This window comes from Sphaerodactylus townsendi, linkage group LG08 (assembly GCF_021028975.2).
Source record: "Sphaerodactylus townsendi isolate TG3544 linkage group LG08, MPM_Stown_v2.3, whole genome shotgun sequence".
Classification (NCBI taxonomy): domain Eukaryota; kingdom Metazoa; phylum Chordata; class Lepidosauria; order Squamata; family Sphaerodactylidae; genus Sphaerodactylus; species Sphaerodactylus townsendi.
The window spans coordinates 20469544-20490454 of NC_059432.1; the positions used below are offsets into that span (position 1 = coordinate 20469544).

Here is a 20911-nt window from a genome sequence, read left to right on the forward strand (position 1 = left end):
GGGGGCCAGGAGTTCTTCTGAAATCACACCACCTCTTCTGACTGGAGAGTTCTCCTGGAGAAAATGAAGGCTTCAGAGCATGGATGGTATGACATCACATCCGTGCTGAGATCCCTCACTTCCCCAAACCCCACCCCTAAAATTCTAGCAATATCCCAAGCCAGAGTTGGCAACCCTATAGCACGTGGAAGGAAGTCTGTCAAGAGGTAAGAATGCACATTTTTAGCTCCACCAGAGTCCAGGGAGAAAAAATCCAGCTTGGGGGGAAATGGGGTGGAACTTCACAGTACAGCTTTAGAATAAGTTTGCCTCATCTCAGGAGAGTTTAAGAGATCATCCTGTCTAGAGGAGTTCCCCAGCACCATCCAGTCTCCCACCTGACCACCTGTGTTAGTGAATGTTTAAGTTTCACTTGGAATAAAAGGACTATTCAAATTCTTGTTGTCCTACCATCTCAGCCACAAAAATGAACAAGCGAACCATTCAGATACATTATTTTACAGCCACAGAATTATAATCCCACAGAAAACCATTAACAGTTTTCTTAAAAGATCAGAATTGGAGACAACAAATGAGAAACAATTAAGAAACAATTTATAGCTAAACAATTTTATTATTATTATTGTCTGCAAAATAAAAAACAACAACAAAACCCCACCAAGGTTAAAGGCCATAGGCAGAATTAACCAAATGAACCAGCCACTTGGTTAAAGTAGCTGATAACTAATACAGCCAATGATTATTGCATATACCCCTGGTTCGTTTACTGTGTATCCATGTAAGTTTGGCAAGGTTACAATCATACAGTAGCTTTGGTTTTATAAAACCTAGTAATAATAATACTCAAAAACACAACCTACTAACATTTATGACCGAGGTGCAAACTTGATTCAAGTGCAGACAGGCCTGTTTGTTTGAAACCAGGCCTGGCTCCAGTTATAACAACAGTGGGAGGTAGAGTCCACTGTTCAGAGCAAAGGGGGCCAATGTGGGTGAGGATAACACACCTCCCTTTAGCCTCTCCTGAAAGATATTCTTAGAACTGGGATCAGAAGACCATGGATAAAGGGAGGTTTGGTAACCCCACTCACATGGCACTTGGCTCCTGCCTCCCTCTTTGAAACTTGATTGGAACATGCCCTAAGTTTCAAAACACAGGTCTGTTGACATCATGCATAGTTTGAGATTCAGCAGATATTAATTCCAGGTCTTGATAGCCATTTCCCCCTCCTTCTATCATTCCCTCCTCTGTCCGGTTCCATTCACCAGGAATTAATTTACAAGTCTTTTCGTAGCCCTTCTTTATCACAGTACAATATTTGTTGTAAGTGATAGAGCTGGTCTCTTGATTTCTATTTACACAGGCATTTCTGCAACGGCGGAATCCCTTCATCAGATTTCTAAGCAGAGATTCTACCATCTCTGGGATGGCATCTGCCACCCAGGACCTGAATTATTTTGCAAAGTTTGATTGTTTTCACTATGCAGTCGCCCCTGGCCTCAGCAATGGTATCTGAAATCACTGCTGTCTAAAATTATACAAAAGAGACAGTTATTTCCCCACAGCTATGCTGAAATGGCCGCGGGGAAGAGAATCCTCCAAATCAATACAACTGGCACCTCTGTAATTGACACATTCGATAGACTTGTATACAGCACAGATGGACAAGCATCTTGTCCAGTGGTGGGATTCAAATAATGTAACAACTGGTTCTGGTGATGGGATTCAAATAATTTAATAACTGGTTGTTTACAAGCACCATTTTAACAACCGGTTCTGCCGAAGTGGTGCGAACCTGCTGAATCCCACCACTGATCTTGTCCCTATACAGTAGACCAAGTATAATATACTCTGCTGAGCAACCATTTTCTGTAGTGAAATTGCAGGATGGTCCAGACATTACCCCAGCAACTACCTCATGATAATTATCCACTTGCTTGTGCCCTGTAATAGCTGTAATGTGAAGTCATCGCAATGCTGGTTTCCCTTTCCTCAAAGGGGAAGGAAATGGGGAAAGCCTCATAACATGTTGATATAGCATTGGGAGGTCAGAGGAGGTCCACTATAAGGAACAGTAAAGGTCCTTGTACTATGGTGGCAGCTGCTGCAAACCAATATTAAAAAATCTGCATGAATGATCACATCTCCAAGGGCCAATTAGAAGACATGCAGGGCAAAAGCTCTTTCTAAAAATCCTGGGCACCAGGAAAAAAACACAGGCACCACAGTGACCCTGACCTAGATCTACTCTCACTTAACACTGCCCAAACTGAATACTCACAGCCATTTAAAGAATCTTCCTTCTAGGTATCTAAAGACCAGGAAGAGAGCTTGTAGGCTGTGAACTGCAACTTTTTAGTCTTTCGGCTTCATGGGCAAAAGCTCTCTTATTCATTATATTTGTACTCCATCATTCCTCCAAGGTTCTCGCGGAAGAAAATGTGAGTTCTCTCCTTTCATCCTCACAACAAGCCAGTGAGGCAGGATAAGCAGTGAGTGAGACTTGCCCGAGGTCACAGAAATAAACTTTGCAGTTGAATGGTGGTAATGAGTGAATTCAGGACTCTGAAGTCTAACTTGCTATGTCTCAGGCTCTCTTACCCGGACAAGATGTCTATACCTAATACAAGGTGTCTATAACTAATACAGAGGCCAACTGGCCATGCCAGCAGGGGCTGATGGGAACTGTAGTCCATGGACATCTGATGCGCCAGAGTTGGACACCCCTGACCTAATACAACATCAAGAGGGCCAACAGCTGAGTACAGGAGGCTGTAAAGCACTGGAAGCGGGTCTGTTTATGCATGTTTGTAACCACCCCAAAATTCAGGAAAAAGTCTGGACTTTTTTGATGTCGGTGTGGAATACCATGTTCAGAATATCTGAAGACTACCAATACTTGTAAACTTTTACTGGGGGAAAAAAGGACTTGCCGGAAACGAATAGTAACATGCATGCCCAGGTAGGGGTTCTATGTGCCTGGCAGTTTTATGCCCCTGTGCTCTGTAAGAATATTTTCTGAACCAAACCACAACTAAATCATTTTCTGAACCAAATCATAGCCAAAAGTACCAGGAGCCATGAGGGAAACACTTGCCTCTCAAGAGGATTTCTCACGTATCCCATGCATGTATAAATTGGGCTTACTAAATGAGTTGGCCAACCAGCACGCACGGATTACTGGCGTACAAACTCTGCATGCAAATGACTTGTTTTCTCTGGGAAGTGTGTTTATAAATGCTATGATGCACACGGAATCCCCAGACAAGCATATGTCTAGCCCATGGCTGCTTTCACTTCTTTTCTGGAACTGAGCTAGCAATTTGGACGGTCGCTTTTTGTTAGGGAAATAATGGAAATAGAAAGGATCAGCTTATTATCAGCAGCCCTTTAACAAGTGGATACTCACAATGAAGCAAAGGTTTACCAGTGTTCTGGAACATTTTCCTTTTTTAAAATAAAGCAGGCATAGACAACGTGAGAGAACTGAAAATACTACTTTTTAGAATGTAGACCCTTAGCAAATTTGCAGTTAATAGAGAAACATTAATATCATAAGCTTTTCTAATTTTTTTTAGAATGATCCTCTTAAAAATAGAAATTTTCAAGCCCAGAAATACATAAAAATAGAATGGTGAAATTTCACACGGCTACTGCAATTCTGCTCTTACATGGCAAACACTGGAGATGACCATTTCAGCAATGCAGATAGAGAGATAAATTACACCTCATATTCTTCAGCCGAATAAAGGTTTTTGACTCCCCATTATTCAGAAGGGAAAAGGGAAGGAAAGAAGGATCTCATTTTTACGAATACACAGATCTTGAAAGTGGGGAAAAAAATAGCTTCCTAGCAAAGTCAGTTTGTTGCTAGGTTCGCAGTTGCTACCAGAGAGGCTAATAGGAGATATTATTCGTATTTCACTGTGCTTGCAAAGTGGAATAGGGGAGAAGACACAACCTAAATTAAAAGCTGACTTACATGGTTACTTTGTTGACTGTAAAAGAAAAGAATTTAGAAATTTTGGTTAAAGACCTTTAGATGTACATACACAAAAGCACGCGCACATACATATGTGCGCGCGCACACACAAAACTGTATAAAAATACTTTCCCACTTGGGAGATTAATGCTGGATTTTGTTGTTTTTGCATCTTTTTTTTTTAAAAAAAGAAGAAACGTGATACTGGTTGAAATATTATTTTAGCTTATTAACTAAAAAAATTAGTAAAAGGAATTTTAAGGAGCTGTTTCACACTCATGTCCAGTGAGCTTGTGCTTTCTGATCTTCCAGATGATAAATGCACACGGGTAGAATAAGAGCCAGCCCCTCAACCCTGCGTTGGCCAGTATCTTCCCCTGCGGAAGCTCCACTGATATGAATGGCAGCTACAGAAGCAGCACTGCTTGGGCAACCCCCATTCATTTCAATGGCACTTGGGTTCACACTGGCTTCTTTTCTAATGAGACCTCTTTCAAAGCAGTGGGGCTTCTCTGAGTCACGCTTGGCTTGCTCTCCTGCCTCAGGCAACAACTGTGGAGGAATTCCAGAAGCACCACTTGCGTTTCGAGTGATGCTTATTCAGAGCAATGTCTTCCTTTTCTCTTTCCCTTTTGACCCGCTGGTAATGATCTTCTTCCTTCAGATACCACACAGGGGGCCAGCGGTGTCTCTCAAAATATTCCTGATTATCTGCATTGGGAAAAAACAAACCACATGAAGTAATGACTTCTAAATAAATCTTAACAACAAAATCTTGCCAATAAGTGGAAGCCTTTAGTCTCCATTCTTGAACTGGGACAAACTCTTAACGGGATTAAGCCCTGTCTCATTTGCTGTAGTCCATGATGAAATCAAAGTTGGTCAATTTAGGTAGTAGTATTAATTTAGCTAGGATTACTTTATAAAAGACAAAACAAAAAAGGATTATTTAGTGCAACAGCATGGCTAAAACAAAGAGCATGGCCAAAAATGAGATGAGATAGCAAGTTTGCCATACAGGATGAAGGTGGTAAGAGCTTTGGGCATGGCTTCCTGAAATCAATACTGACACTGTGGTGCTTTGGGCCCTTGAAGGTTCCCTTCTGCCCACAGAATTCACACCTGACACATTTTAAAATCCCATGACCTAGAAGGAACGAGGCAGCTCCTCCTCCTCCTCCAGCCTGCCTGCCAGCTTCTTCCTTTTGTCCCGTTGTCTGTCTTTAACTCACCTGCTATAACAAGAAAACCCCACTTGTGCCACAGAAAAAGTGAAGAGGAGGAGCAAGATGAGGAAGGGAATTGGTGGGAGGAGCTACAGTTTCCCCGTCTCCAACTATGTCTAGATTTCAAAAATGGCAACTCTTCTCCATTCTCTGCTCCTTTCCTGTTGCTCCCTGCTTCTCCAATTCTTGGCAAAGGGACTAAATTGTTTTAAAAGGAAGTGGAATGGAAAAGCTAACTGCTCCCCAAAATAATGCATATTTATTAATTTTATACCCTACCTTTCTCCCCAGTAAGAACTCAAAGCAGCCTACCTCATTCTCCTCTCCTCCATTTTAACTTGTAACAACCTTATGAGGCAGGTGACCCGCAAAGCTTCTGGGGCAAAGTGGGGATTTGAACGTCAGCCTCCTGGATCCTAATTCAACACTTTAATCACTCCACCATCCTAGTTACAAGTTTATGTTCAAGTTGATTTAATTTAGCAAACTTAACCCCCCGACACACATACACACCAAAAAGACAAAGAGAAAAATACAAAAGTTGGTACACAGCTTTAAAAAAAAGTTTGATAAAGGGCCTCACCAGGAGATTTTGTTTTGATTTCCTTGCGGAACTTGGAACAAACACTGTTGTAGTTGGTGCAGATATAGTGCAAGCACCAAGCTGCTAGCTGGTTAGCATTGTGGAACTGGAAAAGAAGGGAATGGAATAAATGTTCCGTGGAGTGAACAGCTGCCTTTCAGAACAATTCTGGAGTTTAACACAAAAGGGAATTATCCAGAGATTGAGACATACGAGCTGCGCATGAAAAAGTCTGATTTGAGTCCAGCAAAACCTTAAAGACCACAAAAGTATAAGCTTTCAAGAGTCAAAGTTATCCCAAAGTTGCCTCTGACTGGGATATAAGGACTCAGGGATCTTCATTCCCACTTGTGTCTGATGAAGGGAGCTTTTGACTCTCAAAAACTTATCCCCCAAATCTAATCTTGCTCTTCTGCTGCAGACCATCAGAGCCACCCAACTGAACCTACAAAACAGCCTGATAACACCACAAATAAAAGTACTATATTCAGTGCAAGGGCAATATTTGGGGTGTGAAGGAGGTACAGCGATTCAGTGAGAAAGGCCCTCTTTTTGATTTGCTGCTCTGGATCCTTGTCACGGACTGATTGTGATCCAATTTTTTTTAATGGTAAAGGCAGTCTCCTGTGCAAGCACCAGGTCATTACAGAACTACGCGGTGACTGACATCACAACAGGCTGTTTACAGCAGGGGGTGTCAAAGTGATTTATTATGAGGTCAGATATGACATAAATGTGACTTGGTGAGGCTGGGTCCTTGGGTGGGTGGGTGGCTTAACTGGTGAGCCCGCAGCAGGCTCACGAGCCCAGATTCCACTGGTTGAGATGGTCCGCGCTGGGGTGAGGGGAGATGGCTACCTCAGGTGGTGAGTCCACAACAAGCTTGCCCGCTCCGACTAATATGGTGGGGTGGTTTGCTAGGCCAGATCGGGAGCAAGGGAGGGTTTCCTCAGCTGGCTTGTGGCCCTGATGAGCCCTCTTAAGGGGCTTGATCCAGCCCCCGGGCTGCATGCTTGACACCCCCTGATTTACGGGGTGGTTTGCCATTGCCTTGAGTCAGCCTTGAGTCAGCTACCTGATAATGGCTGAATCGGCTTGGTAACTACAACAAAAAGCTTGAATAGGAGACATTTGGAAGCCCTGCTCTGAGATCAGGCTTATACATTGAGTGGCAAACATGAGGCCTCCAACTATGTGTCCATCTCTTAGCACCAGTGGGTTGGGGTGAGACTTTGCAGATGAATCCAGGCAGGCAGGAGAGAGATGCCTAACCATTTGCAATGGTGTAGTAGTGGTTTAAGAGCAGGTGTACTCTAATCTGGAGAACCAGGTTTGATTCCCTGCTCTGCCACTTGAGCTGTGGAGGCTTATCTGGGGTACTAGATTAGCCTGTGCACTCCAACACACACCAGCTGGGTGACCTTGGGCTAGTCACAGTTCTTCGGAGCTCTCTCAGCCCCACCCACCTCACAAAGTGTTTGTTGTGGGAGGGGAGGGAAAGGAAGTTGTAAGCCCCTTTGAGTCTCCTTACAGAAGAGAAAGGGGGGATATAAATCCACTCTTCTTCTTCAAACTCTTCTCCCTCTTAGTTTTTCTAAGCATCCCTCGCCCCCCCCCCCCCAAGTTGTTTATAGTTCACATTTTCATAACAACCAGGCACTGAAAAGTAAGATTAGCTGGTGGGAATCTCTGTATGTATTTGTACAGGAGAACCTGAAAAGAGGTAAACATCCCCTTATCTTGTCTGTTGATTGTCCACTACAACTGCTTTCCTATCTTATGGAAACAGAGAGCTGGGAGACATGGGATTTCCACCCTGAGCCTTCAAAAAGGAACGGCATCTCTGAAGATAGTTCTCAGTAACTACGGTTATCATTGCAGAAAATTTTCAAAATAAGGAAACAAGGGAAACATTGTTTCTCATCCTTGGGAAACAAAATAAGGAAAACGTTGTTTCTCGTTCTTAGGAAACAACTATCCCAATATTATACAATCACTGCCCCAAAAAGTTTCTACATTTAAAAAAAATACTGCTGCAAAGAATATGCACTGTCCATAATGAACTGATACTAACCTGGGCTATTTCTAAATAGTACAGTACGTCGCCATCTATGCTAACGCCGCTCACTGCCGTTTTGGTCAGCTCTTGCACTGCGTGTTGCTCTGTTGTGGTGGAAAAGAGACACAAACCAGCTTACTTTGAGAAATTACTGAATTTCAGAACAGCCTCTTCTTTAACTAGGGCCTCACCCACTATATTGCCAGTGGCAATTGACAATGGCATACTGCTAATGGGGACGAGGTATCCCATGTCCTCAGATGAACGCCATTTCGTCACGTGGGGGGCACCAGGTGCCCCCCCCCACATGAAGAAACTGCGTGTGCCCAACATACCCACCGCCGAGTCCCACCCCATCCCAGCCTCTCTGCAGGCAGGTTCAGCAGCTGTAGTGCCCAGGAGCTAGCCTGCCACCGCGGCGCTCATCTGAGCCACTCACCTGAGCCCCACCCTCCCCCGGCCTTCTGCTGGCTCCTGTAAGTGGGGCGTGGGGAGCTGGGCACGTGGGGAGGCAGGCATGCCCTCGGGTGCCATTTAGGCCCACTACGCCGCTGGCAATAGACGAAATAAAACCTAGGAATACCAGCATTACAGTTTGGGCTCATTGGGATTTATTGGGCAAAGCCTTGAGGTAACATGAAATCATCGTGCACAGAGCCTCTTCTCTTTAAAACAACTGGGGGAATGGGGAAGGGGTGGGCAATTCCTGGAATTAGCTATTTTCATATCACTAACAAAATAATTAACTAAGTCAGAGTAGGGTAATAAAGCCAACTCAGTCTGATTTTTTATGGGATGCTTCCTTGAACTGGCTTGATTTAAAATGGTTCAAGATCAGCCATTAGACTCTCAAAATAGGAATCTGGAATGGAAGCTCTAATGGCCATGTTCTTTCAATTAAGGGTAATCGGTCGCCTAATGGGCATTATGAATTACAGACTCTTCTTCGCTTCCTGTCTCTGAAGCTTCTTCAGCAGACTAAATTAATTCAGGACAGAGGGGAATAGAGGAAGCGCTGCATTTTTTTTTCAATGTATCATCATTTAATTTCGGAAAAGCCAAACCACATGTCGGGTTGCTGTTTCTTCGCACGAAGTGATGCAGCAACATTAGAGGGTTTCCAACAATGCTGGTCTGAAGACTTGCCAGATGTCTGCTGCAAGGCCAGTGAAGAGCCAAAAGTTTTACCTGCGAGTGCGACCAAGTGTGGGAGGCACAATCTGTTTGCCAGTGCAATTAATTCAAGCGTGTCCAACTCCTGACTGGAAGATAGCTGCTTGGTGTACAGATAATCCAGAACGGTTTGCATGGATGTCTTGTTTATGTTTGGAAGCAGAACCTGACAAGAAAAAAGACAGAGGCGTTTTCCAAAATGCTCCAGTCAAGGATAGGATATAATCTATTATATTTTTAATTTCACCCTTCCTCTAAGGATCTTGGGCTGCCACTTGCGATTCTCTCCTCTTCCATTTTATCCCCACAAAAACGTGAGATGGGCTAGGCTGAGAGAGTGACTTGCCCCAAGTCACCCAGGGATTCCAGCCTGACTCAGTGGACAAGAGGAAAAACCTCACCAACACACCTGTACCGTATACACTAGAACAGGGGTCGGCAACCTTTACCACCCAAAGAGCCATTTGGACCTGTTTTCCATGGCCCCGAAGATCTACTGAGCCGGAGAGGCAGCTGCTCTGGAGGGACATGGCCATGCTACCCTCCGAACTCCAGGGGTCGGAGGGCAGCGTGGGCGTGTCCCTCCAGAGCAATGCTGGAAGGAGAGGTGAGTGGAGGGGACACGAAAAACAGCGCCCTCACGCACAGAGCCCCCTCCGGTTCGGCCCCTCCACTCACCTTTCCTTCCAGCGCTGCTCTGGACATGCCCACAGTACCCTCCGACCTCCAGGCCACGTGGAGCCACAGTATAAGGCTGAAAGAGCCGCATGCGGCTCTGGAGCCACAGGTTGCAGACCCTTGCACTAGAAGAGCTCGCTGACACCTTTTCTGGTGCCTGCTGAGATTTTGTAGAACGGCAGGTAGAGTTTTGGAAGACAGAGTTTTGCAAGGGACAAACGGGAGTGCTGAGACTATGCTGAAGGTCAAGGCTCTTGAGATGGAGCCATCCCCCCAAAACAGAACAAATGTCACAGTTGCAAATAAGGCAATTGTACATTAGCTATTAGTATCCATGGCTTTATCTCATCTAAAGAAAGTTGAGCCCAGGAAGATGGGCCCCTGGAACGTGCACCCACATTAAAGGAAGTGAACCCGGTTAACAACAAACCACAATATGGCCTCAAAAAACCCATCTCAACTATTACAGCCAAACCGACCACTTGGGAACCATATATTTGTCTTCATAGTACACCAAAGGCCTTACTTTTCATCAGGTCTTTGGCCTCACTTGCCTCAGAACAATAGACCAACTTGAGATTTCCTTCTAGGTGTGGCATATAAAGGCCAATACAAGAGGCAGTAGCCTAGATTTCCTGTACTTTTCACCCCAGATATGTATATCTTTTTCGGGGGAGGGGGGTGTCTTTCACAAATTTCATTACTAGTGAAACCAGCAGTGGGCAGTGACAGACATAAACATATGCCGACACCTTCACCACCCAAATCGGTGGCTGTGCAGAAGTGATTCTAAGCAGTTCTGCTCAGAAGTAAAGCCCATTTTATTCAATCAGGCTTACTCCCAGGTGCTTTTCGGGTTGCAGCCTTAAGTGCTTCACTTTGGTGGGCTTAACTGCAGTTGGCCTGTCCACATACACAGACATGAATTTGCATCTGTCATGAGAAACTATCCTATGGAGAAAATGGTACATGCAGCACAGGAGCCACAAAGTCAAGGACAACTTAGACTGCCATTCTGGGGCTCTGCCTCTGCATTAGCTCATTCTTAATATAAACTCCATGTAGCTAAATATAATTCAGAGATGCTTTCTGGACTGCTGATTATTTTTCAGCACTTGGCAGCATTACCTTTCCTATGCCAATTGCTTTCAGAAACAGGGCATTTGCTGCTGCAACACGCGCTCCGCAACTTCCAATTATGCTGTCCCTAACTTAAGGAACCATTGTGCTTGTGGCTGTAGCAACAAATACAGTCACAGCGATAGAAAAAAGGGAAGAATAATACCCTGCTTTCTCAAAGTGGCTTACAATCACGTTCCCTTCCTCTCCCCAAGACAGGCACCTCGTGAGGAAGGTGGGGCTGGGAGAGTTCTGAGAGAACTGTGACTGGCCCAAGGTCTCCCAGAAGACTTCATGTATAGGAGTGGGGAATCAAATTCTGTTCACCAGATAAGAGTCTGTTGCTCCTAACCGCTACACCACACTGGGGAAAGAAGTTCAAGTCGCTCGCCCAAAGTGATCTAAGCTTAAAGCCCCCAATTAAGCTCAATATTCTTTTAATGAAAAAATTATAAATGCAGCTACACTTTACACTTGCAGACAGCATACCTAGTACAAATAACCTCACTGTTCACCCTGGGATTAATTTCTAATTTTGTCATCAGGAAGCACTGCAACCCAAAAGTCCTAGTAGCCAAAGCTGATTAACTGTAAGAATTGTATGTTACCTACATGACTAGATGTAATTAAGCACATAATTCCTATTGCTCCGTTAAGATCTCCAAAAACTTTTCCTGTATTTCTGTTCATTTTGCCAGCACAAACAAGTCTGCAGAAAGACTTCATCAGCGATGTCCCTGGCCCGCAACCTTAGTCTGTCTTTTTTAATGACAGTAACTAATAGAGATGGAAATAGTAGATGAGAAGCAATCTTCTAGAAATTTTAGTGACTAAATGATATAGTCTGGGTTTTAAGAGTAAGAGTTTTGTTAGGTAAGAGTTTTGTTGATCACAGAATGCCAAAGAAAAGAACTGTACCATTCAGAATTCTTACCTTTAAAGCACTAAATGGTTTGGGGCCGGATAACTGAAGGAGAGTAGAGGCAGAAGAGCCACCATGGGTGTAGTAGTTAAGGGGGCCAACGAGGATCAGCTTTGAATCCCCGCTCTGCCATGAAATCTTGCTTGGGCTGACACACTCTCAACCTTGACCCTGGCAAGTATTTGGATGGGAATCCTCCAAGGAATACCAGGGTCATGACACAGAGACAGGCACTGGCAAAACCATCTCTGAATATCTCCTGCCTTGAAAACCCTATGGGTTTGCCATGAGTCAGGTATGACGTGATGGCAAAAAAAGCTTCTATTGTCCACCTCACCAATATCCTTAGTACCCCCTTCTGAAGCCCTGTGTGACAGTTACCAATGCTTAGCCTTATTTTTTACAACAGGACTGCACCCATAAGGAGTTAAGTCAGACTGCTTGTGATTGGCTGGCTGTTAAAGGCAGAATTCTAAAAGGCTGTGTGGGGAGATTCTGAGGAGTTCTGATCAAAGAGCCAAGGGGGACGGATGGGTGCCGAGTAGGCTCAGTTCTAGTTGGCTAAGCTACTCTGTTTGAGGGTCAGATTAAAAGGAGAATCTGTACTACATCCCTGGTGTTAACAAAAACAGTGCCCAAAATAAATGCACAAGTTGTTTGGTTGTTTCTGTTCCTGAAGAAAACCCCACTCAGATATTAAGCAGGGAAGCTTTGGAGAGCAGAGGTAGAAATAAAGAGATAAATTTGCTTCCTAAGAGTTAGCTGGAATTCCTGCCCAGTTAAGCTACGTGTGGGGGATAGACATATCTAGTGGAAAGGATTGTCTACTCTAGAATATAGTGTTTTATGGAACTGGTTTTCTAAAAATACTTACCTGAGCATAAAAGAAAGGTCTTTTCAAACCAGCAGTAAGAACTGAATACAGTGTCACCTAAACTGGTGTGTTTATATATGTTTAAATATAATTAGCGGGCCTGGCCACGCATTGCTGTGGCTGAGCCTGATGAGGTGGAAAAGAAAGAAAAGGGGAAGTGAACAGTTTGAACATGTGTCACTGCACAATGATTGCAAGGGAGGGGAAGGGCAAGGGGCCCCTCTCTCCCGTTCCCTTGCATGGCAACCCGGCCAGTCCCTCCCTAATGTTCCCCTTCCTCTGCTAGGGTGGGTCGGCAGGCCATGTACAGGTGGCTGATCCTGTCCCTTTCACTCCCTTCCCTTGCAGGCGAATTATGTAGGGTAAAACACGCTGGGAGGCATGAGCTACGTTGTGTTCAAATTTCAGAGCGTGTGGTCCAGCAAACCACTGGACCCTCCCTCACCTTTCCCTTCCTCTGCTAGGGTGGGTGGGCCATGTGCAGATGGCCCGCCCCATCCCTTTCACTCCATAAGGCAGTGGATTTCAAGGAAGGCATGGTTGGTTCCCTTGTATCAGAGGGTGTTGCTTTGAAGGCCAGCAGATGGCGCTGTTGCAGAACAGAACTGTGGTTCCAACTGTCACAGGTGTGGCATGTACACAATAACTGGCACAGTTGTGACATGTACACAACAGGAGGTGTGGAAACAGTATGGAAACCTGGCCGCATGCAAATGCGACGTTGTGTGAAAATTTCAAAGCAATCGGTCCAGTAGTTTGGGAGATTACCTGTCAGCAGAAAAACGCACTGATAGATTTTTATATAGATAGATTGTAACTTCTTGAAGACAATAAGCTAGTATTGTTAAACTTGTAGCCAGTAGCATGGAGGGGGGGGTGAATGACGCCTGTCCCCATTCCCAGCAGTGCCCCCCACCGTGGCACCCTGCCCCCCATTTATTTGAGTTCAGCCGGCTTGCAAGGTCTTATGGGAAGTGTAGTTCCCACCAGGCTGCTTTTCCCATCAAGCTGCAAAAAGCAGCCGGCTGAACTCAGGTAAGTGGGGGGTGTCGTGAGGGGGGGAGGCAAGGCCCAGTCACTTCCAGGAAGGAGGAAGGGCATGGCTGGGCCTCGGCGTGATGTGGGCACACCAACCGGGCAGGCCTTGACATCACAGCAAAATAACAACAACAAAACAAACAAAAACAAAAACACTTTTTTGGAGTGTCAGGAATGCTTCTAAAGAAAAGAACTATGGCTCTTTCCGCACAGGCCCCGCGAGTGGGGGTGCATCAGCATAGTCTATGCTGGTGCACCTCCCCCCCCGGGGCTGTTCGCATGAACGGTCCTGCTGGCCCAACAGCCAGCAGCGTGCCGTCTGAATGGGCCAGGCCGCTCCTGGTGCCCTTTTACCTCCTGCCAGCTCCTGTTGCTCTATGGAGGCCAGGGGACACGCCCTATGGCCACAGTGACGCCTCTGGGGTCGGAGGCCAGGAGGTGTGTCCCCTGGCCTCCACAGAGCGACCAGAGCCAGCAGGAGGTAAAAGGGCACAAAGAGTGGCATGGGGAAAATGCTGGCTTCCACAGGATGCTGTTCGCTCAGCACCAGATGGAAGTTGGCGTTTTCAAAGACTCACTCAATAAGCAAGTCGAGAAAACACCATTGTGGGGGAAATGCTGCGGTGCAGCAGCTGTGCAATCTTCTCCCCCGCAATGGCGGTTTTACCGGCCCCACACCGGTCTAAATGGTCCGTGCGGAATGGACCTATGTTCAAAACTGCCATCTTCTAAACATTTTCCACAGGAAATGTTGGCTATCATTTGTTGCTTGACTTAAAAGAAATGCCAAATTTTGCACGTGTCTCTCAGGAAAATTGCTTGATTTAATTTCATGTTGTTGTTATACCCTGTTGTTATGTACCAGAAGGGCACCAGGAGAGAGTAAAGAACGATCATTGATGAAAGAGGCTTAATATAAGGTATAGTAGAGATTTTTTTTTAAACCATGGAGATTGTTTTTGTAGCTTACATTTTTCAGGGGCTGCAGCTCACATGCAAGAGTTATTGCTGCAAATAACCCAGCTCTTCCTGCAGAATTTCAAAACAATAAATAAATTAGAAGGCGCTCATTATATTTATGTCAGATTTCATCAGTCTCTATGTGCCGCACATTTCTTGGATGCAACTATTTTCTCCACTTCATTTCCAAGGCTGTGCTCCTATACTTTTTGAGTTCAACAGCCTGGTGCTTTCCATGCTACAAATATCCAAGGCTTTGCAATTAATATTTTAAGGTTACCGAGAAGAACGCGGGCTATTAGGGCTTATAATTAGGAACCAGATTTTAGAAAATGAATATACAATCCAGTTGAAGAGTGCTGCTTACGAAGAAATCAAGGTATGTATTTTTAATGAACCACCTGCCGAGAGAGCCTCTAGGGAAGGAATTATGCTTACTGCTGTTTTAAAAGTAATGAGAAAATTTTTTAAGTAGAACACAATCTTCCAGAATATTAAATACACAAAAAACGAGAGAGAAGGGCAGCAACTGCAGAGCCGAGAGATATAATTCTTCCCCCTGATATGGATGCTTTCACTCAATAATCAAGCCAAAAGCAAAGCTGGGATGGATATAATACGATGAATAATCAGAAAATTATTCTGAGTCTGGATAAAAATAAATCAAGTTGAGCTGAGCTGCCCTTCCTCCTTAAAATCACAAATGCTACTCCAAATAATTTGGTAGACTTTTCTACATTGTTAGCATTTCACTACCCCGGCAGATGATTCATAGCAAGGTAGAAAATTGGTATTTTAATAAGCCTTGTTGGGCTTTCTGACGTTTGGAAATATCAAGGGTTAAATGATTGTCATTATTCATAGCCTACCTATCTCAGACTATTATTTTATTTGTTTATTTTATTAGATTTACTATCTCCCCCTTTCCCAGCCCAATTTAAAAATCAAGGCAATCAAGGCAAATATCTATAGGGATGTCTATAGATGCATGTGCCTTTCATAATTGATGCAAGACCTGTGTGTTGTTGTAGTTGGAACCCAACCATAAAATGCCACACGAGACTGAGAAAGAAAATGTTCTTTTTGAAGGTACTGCCATAGTCAGAAACTAGATTTGGGGAGGACCATCCCAATAATGGATTTAGGGTCAAGGCCTAGGCCCCAACACTCTCATCCTTCTCCAAATGGCATCCTGGCAAATATGTTTGCCAAAGATACTACCCGTAGCACATCTTTCCCCCTTTGCACTACAGATTTGGAAGCAAGTCTGTACGCGCTCTCCCAAGTCCTGATTGGTCTGAGGGGGTCTCCAATTGCTGGCCTCTGGAACAGTGGCTTGAAATGTTTCCAGCCCATTTAACCAGAATTTCAGTTCTTTGAAGGATGCTGGCACTTACTTAAAAATTGAAAATTGCCCTCGACCCAGAAAAGCAAAAATAATCCGAGAAATTGCCTCAGATAATGTTTTTCAAAAGAAGTCACTTTGAACCTGGAACGTTTTTGAAAATGTTGACTGAGCGGATGATGACAACCCTCTCGTAAAAGCATGTTATTTAAACCACTGCAGCTTAGCAATTCAGAAGAGCGAAGTGTGTGGGACACAGAGGTTACAGAAAGAAGGGGACAAATACCTCACTGTTTGAGCTTTCCACAAATGAGCCTCCAAACATTGCAGACATCCATTCGCAACTGCAAATCAGTAGTGGCTTATGGGCATTTATGTTTCCATCTTCTAACTTAAATGTCACATCTGCCGTGAGATGAAAGAAACAGAACACAAGATGTAAAAGGCTTGCAGTCAGATGTAATAACTGGAGTAGGGCATCCAGTTCTCCTGAAGAGTGATAAGCTCCATTCAAGACATATTTTATTTTGAAAAGGGAGCAATTGAAAACCAGGCCTCAATAGGATGAAGGATAACTTTTCTGAAGTTGGAGAACCGTCACCTGCATGACACAAAAGTCGTTTAAACTGGCCCAACCCAGACACTTTTTGCGTCTATGTGAAAGGAGGTGGCACACGATACCAAACAATATTCCACAGACTGCATTTCCTGCAGTACATTCAATTTTGCAAATCACCGTACGTCAGTGATGGCGAACCTATGGCACGGGTGCCAGAGGTGGCACTCAGAGCCCTCCCTGTGGGCACACACACACAGAGTTCGTCATGTGCGGGGGTGGAAAATCACCCCTCCACACACACATGTAGGTTGGCCTGGGCCACTGAGCACGATGTGCATGCACCGCGATAAGTAGGGAGGACTTGGCTGGCGGGCCTGGTACCTGTGCTCCAGGTGGCTGCTGCCCGAGGGGGGGGGGGTTGCAGAGGAGGCAGAGATGCTAGAGAGGCACAGAGCGGTGCACAGGGGACTTGCTGGAGGCTACAGCAGGCTGGCCCCTTCTCGAGCGGGTGGGGTGGAGAAAGAGGGAACCAACCATTTTTTTTTCCAAACTAAAACCTAAGCATTCAGGTTAAATTGACGGGTTGGCATTTTGCGATAAATAAGTGGGGTTTGGGTTGCAGTTTGGGTACTCAGTCTCAAAAAGGTTCGCCATCACTGCCGTATGTCTTGGAATGAGGGAAGTACAAAACTTCCTGCTCAGGTTTGTTTTTAGACCGAGGGTCAAAAACTGTACATATCCTCAACTAATGTACAGAAAAAACACACAAAGGAAACAGGATACCTGTAAATGGATGAAACTGGGCCTGGGCGTGCCTCTTGGATTCCTGCACAAAGATTAGCTTTGATTTGAACTAACCAGCCACATGTTTGAAGCATGTCTTTACATGGATGTATTTGGAGGGGAAACCACTTGTTGATATGCAAAGACAGGCACTTCGCATGCCTCTTGTCTTGAAAAACCCAAGTTGGCTGCAGCTTGATGGTACTTTCCACCACTACCATCCTAGGTTCGCTTTTAATGCATCTACACATTGTACCAGATTGTACCACACTACCATGGTTCAAGTGGTTTATAACCCTCCATGTGAAGCAGCTCTGGGGCCCCAGGCACATGTAGGAAGCAACCTGAGTGCCAGCATATTCTCATTGACCAGGGCTGCTTACTGAGAGTGGTGGCAGAATTCTTTAGCTGCCCTGCTCATGAGAATACCCACTGGGACTACTCATCTGCAAACATGGCCATCAGCTTATCAGCTGCTTTTAGCCAGTGGCTACCCGGTTCAAAACCTGCTCCTGCATCCGAAGCAGGCGACAAGCTCGCATGTAAGAGTTGTAAGTTGCTTTCCGCCTATGGTTGCTGTTCAAATTACCACTGTGGAGCAATTCCCAAAGAAAATGAAGAGTTGCCCATGTATAATTCACTCACCAGAAAATGTCCCTTTGCAGAGGCATTCCTTTATCCTATTAGCTTTCCGGACATGGAATGCCTTTGTAATTTCCTGATTCATGAAGGCTTCTTTGTTGGTGATGTTCTCTACCATCATCCGCAAGTCAAAGACTTCCAGTATCTCCGCGATCTGAGCTACCCTGGTCAGATCTTTTTCATTTTCGTCCAGCTGCCCCATGTACAAAAACTGCAAGACGGTTTTAAAAGGTCCTGGCTGAACAGAAGAGTCCATCTTGACAATGGTCACAGTGCAGGGCCTCTTTGAAACGGGGTTGACTCGCACTTCCTTATGCATGCTAACAAACCCTTTGCCCCAAGAAGCCAGTGCACGTTTGAGGCAACCAGCATCCCCTGCTTCAAGCTCCAGCTTTCCCAAAGTGTCGTAACTTTCTGCTGAAGACAAAACTTTGGCATTCAAAGCTTCACCATCACTGTCTGTCTCAAGACTACACACTCTGGCCAACAGGCTTCTATTGGTCTTTTCTTTATTACAGTGGGACTCCACCAGGTCTGAGGTTTCTTCACATTCCATTAAAAAGAGATCATAAAACTTGGAAGAGGAGGTAGCTAGGTAGATCTTATGAGCAAAAATCTGAGTGTTTTCCTGAAGGATAAACATGACGTCTGCGCACAAAGGGTTGTCTAATAAGTAGCCAGCTTCGTTGATACTGGTGGTGGGACACTCCGGGATTCTGATCACCGGAGGAGGTGCTTTCGGAGGTAGAAACGGAGCCTGAAGCAAAGGTTTCTGGACTTTCTTCAGATGTGACTTCCAAAACTGAAGGTGTCTCCTGGAAATCAGTGCGGCTCTAATTGCATTATCAAACACATCCTTGATGCCAAACTGGTCGAATACGCTGGTTTCATAGTATGGTATCCCAAGCTCCTTTGCAACCTCTCTACCTTTTTCAGGTGGCAAGATGTCACCCCTTTTGATAGGCCTGTGAATTAAACAACAAAGGGGTACTAATTTACTGACTACATTTATATCCCAGGTTTCTTCCCAATGGGGACCCAAAGCAGCTTACAGCATTGTTCTTCTCCCTTCTATTTTATCCTCACAACAACTAATGTGAGTTAGGTTAGGCTGAGAGGGCACAACTAGCCCAAAGTGACATGGCAGAGTGGGGAGTCAAACCTGGGCACCACAGATCCTGATATATACTCTGTCTCAGAAAAAGATACTACAGATGGTTAGGTGCAGTGGTTGAGAACATTGTATGCTTCCGCATTAGAATATAGTCCCAAACAAATACAAGAATGATCATTTGTCCAAACCATTATTTTGTGCATTATTGAACATGGTTTTTTGATACAAGAGCATTTATGAGCTGAATGCCAAAATGTATTTTTACTTTCAAACTTTCAACTGGGGGGGGGCAGAGCTAGATAGGCATTAGGGCTGAGGTGAAGCATTCTACAACAAAGAAGGTCTGGTATGTTGAAGTCTGTGGCAGAGGAATATACAACCCTACCAACATCTTTTTTCTGAGATCTAACCACTATACCATGCTGGAAGGAATCTGCCTGACCATCACACTGTCAGCCCCCGAGACCTGGGATAAACCCAGTCTGTGCTCCCCACCCCCCTTCCTGTTCCTCTGTGGGTTTACCATGGAAGTAGATTTAGTTTGCTTCCATACACAGTCACTGCCTGTCCCTCTCTGGCTAGATCTGAACCTATCAGGAAGAAATGTTTTTTGAGCATTAACTCTACAGCATCCTGAGCACCAGATGCAAATTTTCAAAATAAAAAAATATGTAGTGGTAGTTGCATCCTTTTGCTTTTACCTTATTTTTCAGGGACATGGATGGATAATTTGCTTTCCAACAAAAAGTGTTCAGCCTTTTTTGAAGCAACCAATGAATGGTTACATTAAAAAGGGTTGAGTGGCAAAGCCATTCCATCCATGGCCTCCCATTCTACATGTGTAAAAAAAGAATTGCTCAGCAGTACCTTGTTACAAAGGGAATGAAGCTGCCTGTGATCTAAGGAAGTGGGGCTGTGAAAGACCTGTCTGAGGCCTGGCAGAACTACTACAAGTTGAAGTCCACATTACTGGACTAGATTAGGCCAGAGGCTGTTCACACATAGGAGGTTTTATGTGTACCTCTTTCAAGTAGAACACCAAGCTCTTTGCAGAAATGGTGTCCTATGTAAATGCTCTCTGCTGGGAACAGAATTTCTTCTATTCTACATCAATCAGAGCCAACTTTTACCTGGCCAGTGGCCTTCTGGCTCGGTTTACAGCTTCCAAATCGGCGTATCGGAGATCCAGTTGGCAGCCAACCAGAATGACAGGCGTGCGAGGGCAAAAGTGTTTGATTTCTTGACACCACATGGTCTTCACATGATTCAGGGAATTGGGGTTAGCAATCGAAAAACACAGGACGACAACATCAGACCTGAAATAAATTATTATTATTATTATTATTATTATTATTATTATTATTATTATTATTATTATTATTATTATTATTATTATTATTATTATTATTATTATTAAGACCATACCTTTTCCCCAAAGAGAACACTAAGTGGCTTACAGCATTCCCCTCTCTGCTATTTTGTCCTCACAACAACCCTGTGAGGTAGGTTAGACTGAGAAAGTATGACTAGCTCAAAATCACCCTGCAAGCTTCCACGCTTCCAAGGCACATGTGGAGATTTGAATTGGAGTCTTCCAGACACTAGTCCCATGCTCTTAACCACTACTCCACAAATATGCACTTATGTTAAAACAGTAGCCTCCATTTTAATCTGCTGAACAAATTAATTAGAACAGCAACATTTCCTAGGGGTGTACCAGAACTCAGTTGTTAAGAGTATACTTCAAACTCATGCGTATAACTTGGGCTGAAAAAGAAAAGGAGAATTATGTCCCACCATGAAGCCACGGAACCTTCTTTCTTCTACAATTAATAGACAATCATGTGCAAAAA

At 44.5% G+C, this 20911-nt stretch overlaps 1 protein-coding gene across 2 annotated transcripts in view; it reads right to left on the bottom strand.

Moving 5' to 3' along the window:
• Window positions 1-608: 608 nt before the first annotated feature.
• RHOBTB1 (Rho related BTB domain containing 1) overlaps window positions 609-20911 on the bottom strand; it is a 78328-nt gene continuing 58025 nt past the window's right edge. For both annotated transcript variants that reach the window (XM_048505801.1, XM_048505800.1), the window contains 7 exons: window positions 20189-20374; window positions 17948-18909; window positions 16247-16365; window positions 9040-9190; window positions 7867-7955; window positions 5793-5898; window positions 609-4694 (listed from right to left, as the gene is read on the bottom strand). In XM_048505801.1, the coding sequence (XP_048361758.1) occupies window positions 4525-4694; window positions 5793-5898; window positions 7867-7955; window positions 9040-9190; window positions 16247-16365; window positions 17948-18909; window positions 20189-20374 (1783 nt within the window). In that variant the 3' untranslated portion in view covers window positions 609-4524. The remainder of the gene's footprint in view (window positions 4695-5792; window positions 5899-7866; window positions 7956-9039; window positions 9191-16246; window positions 16366-17947; window positions 18910-20188; window positions 20375-20911) is intronic.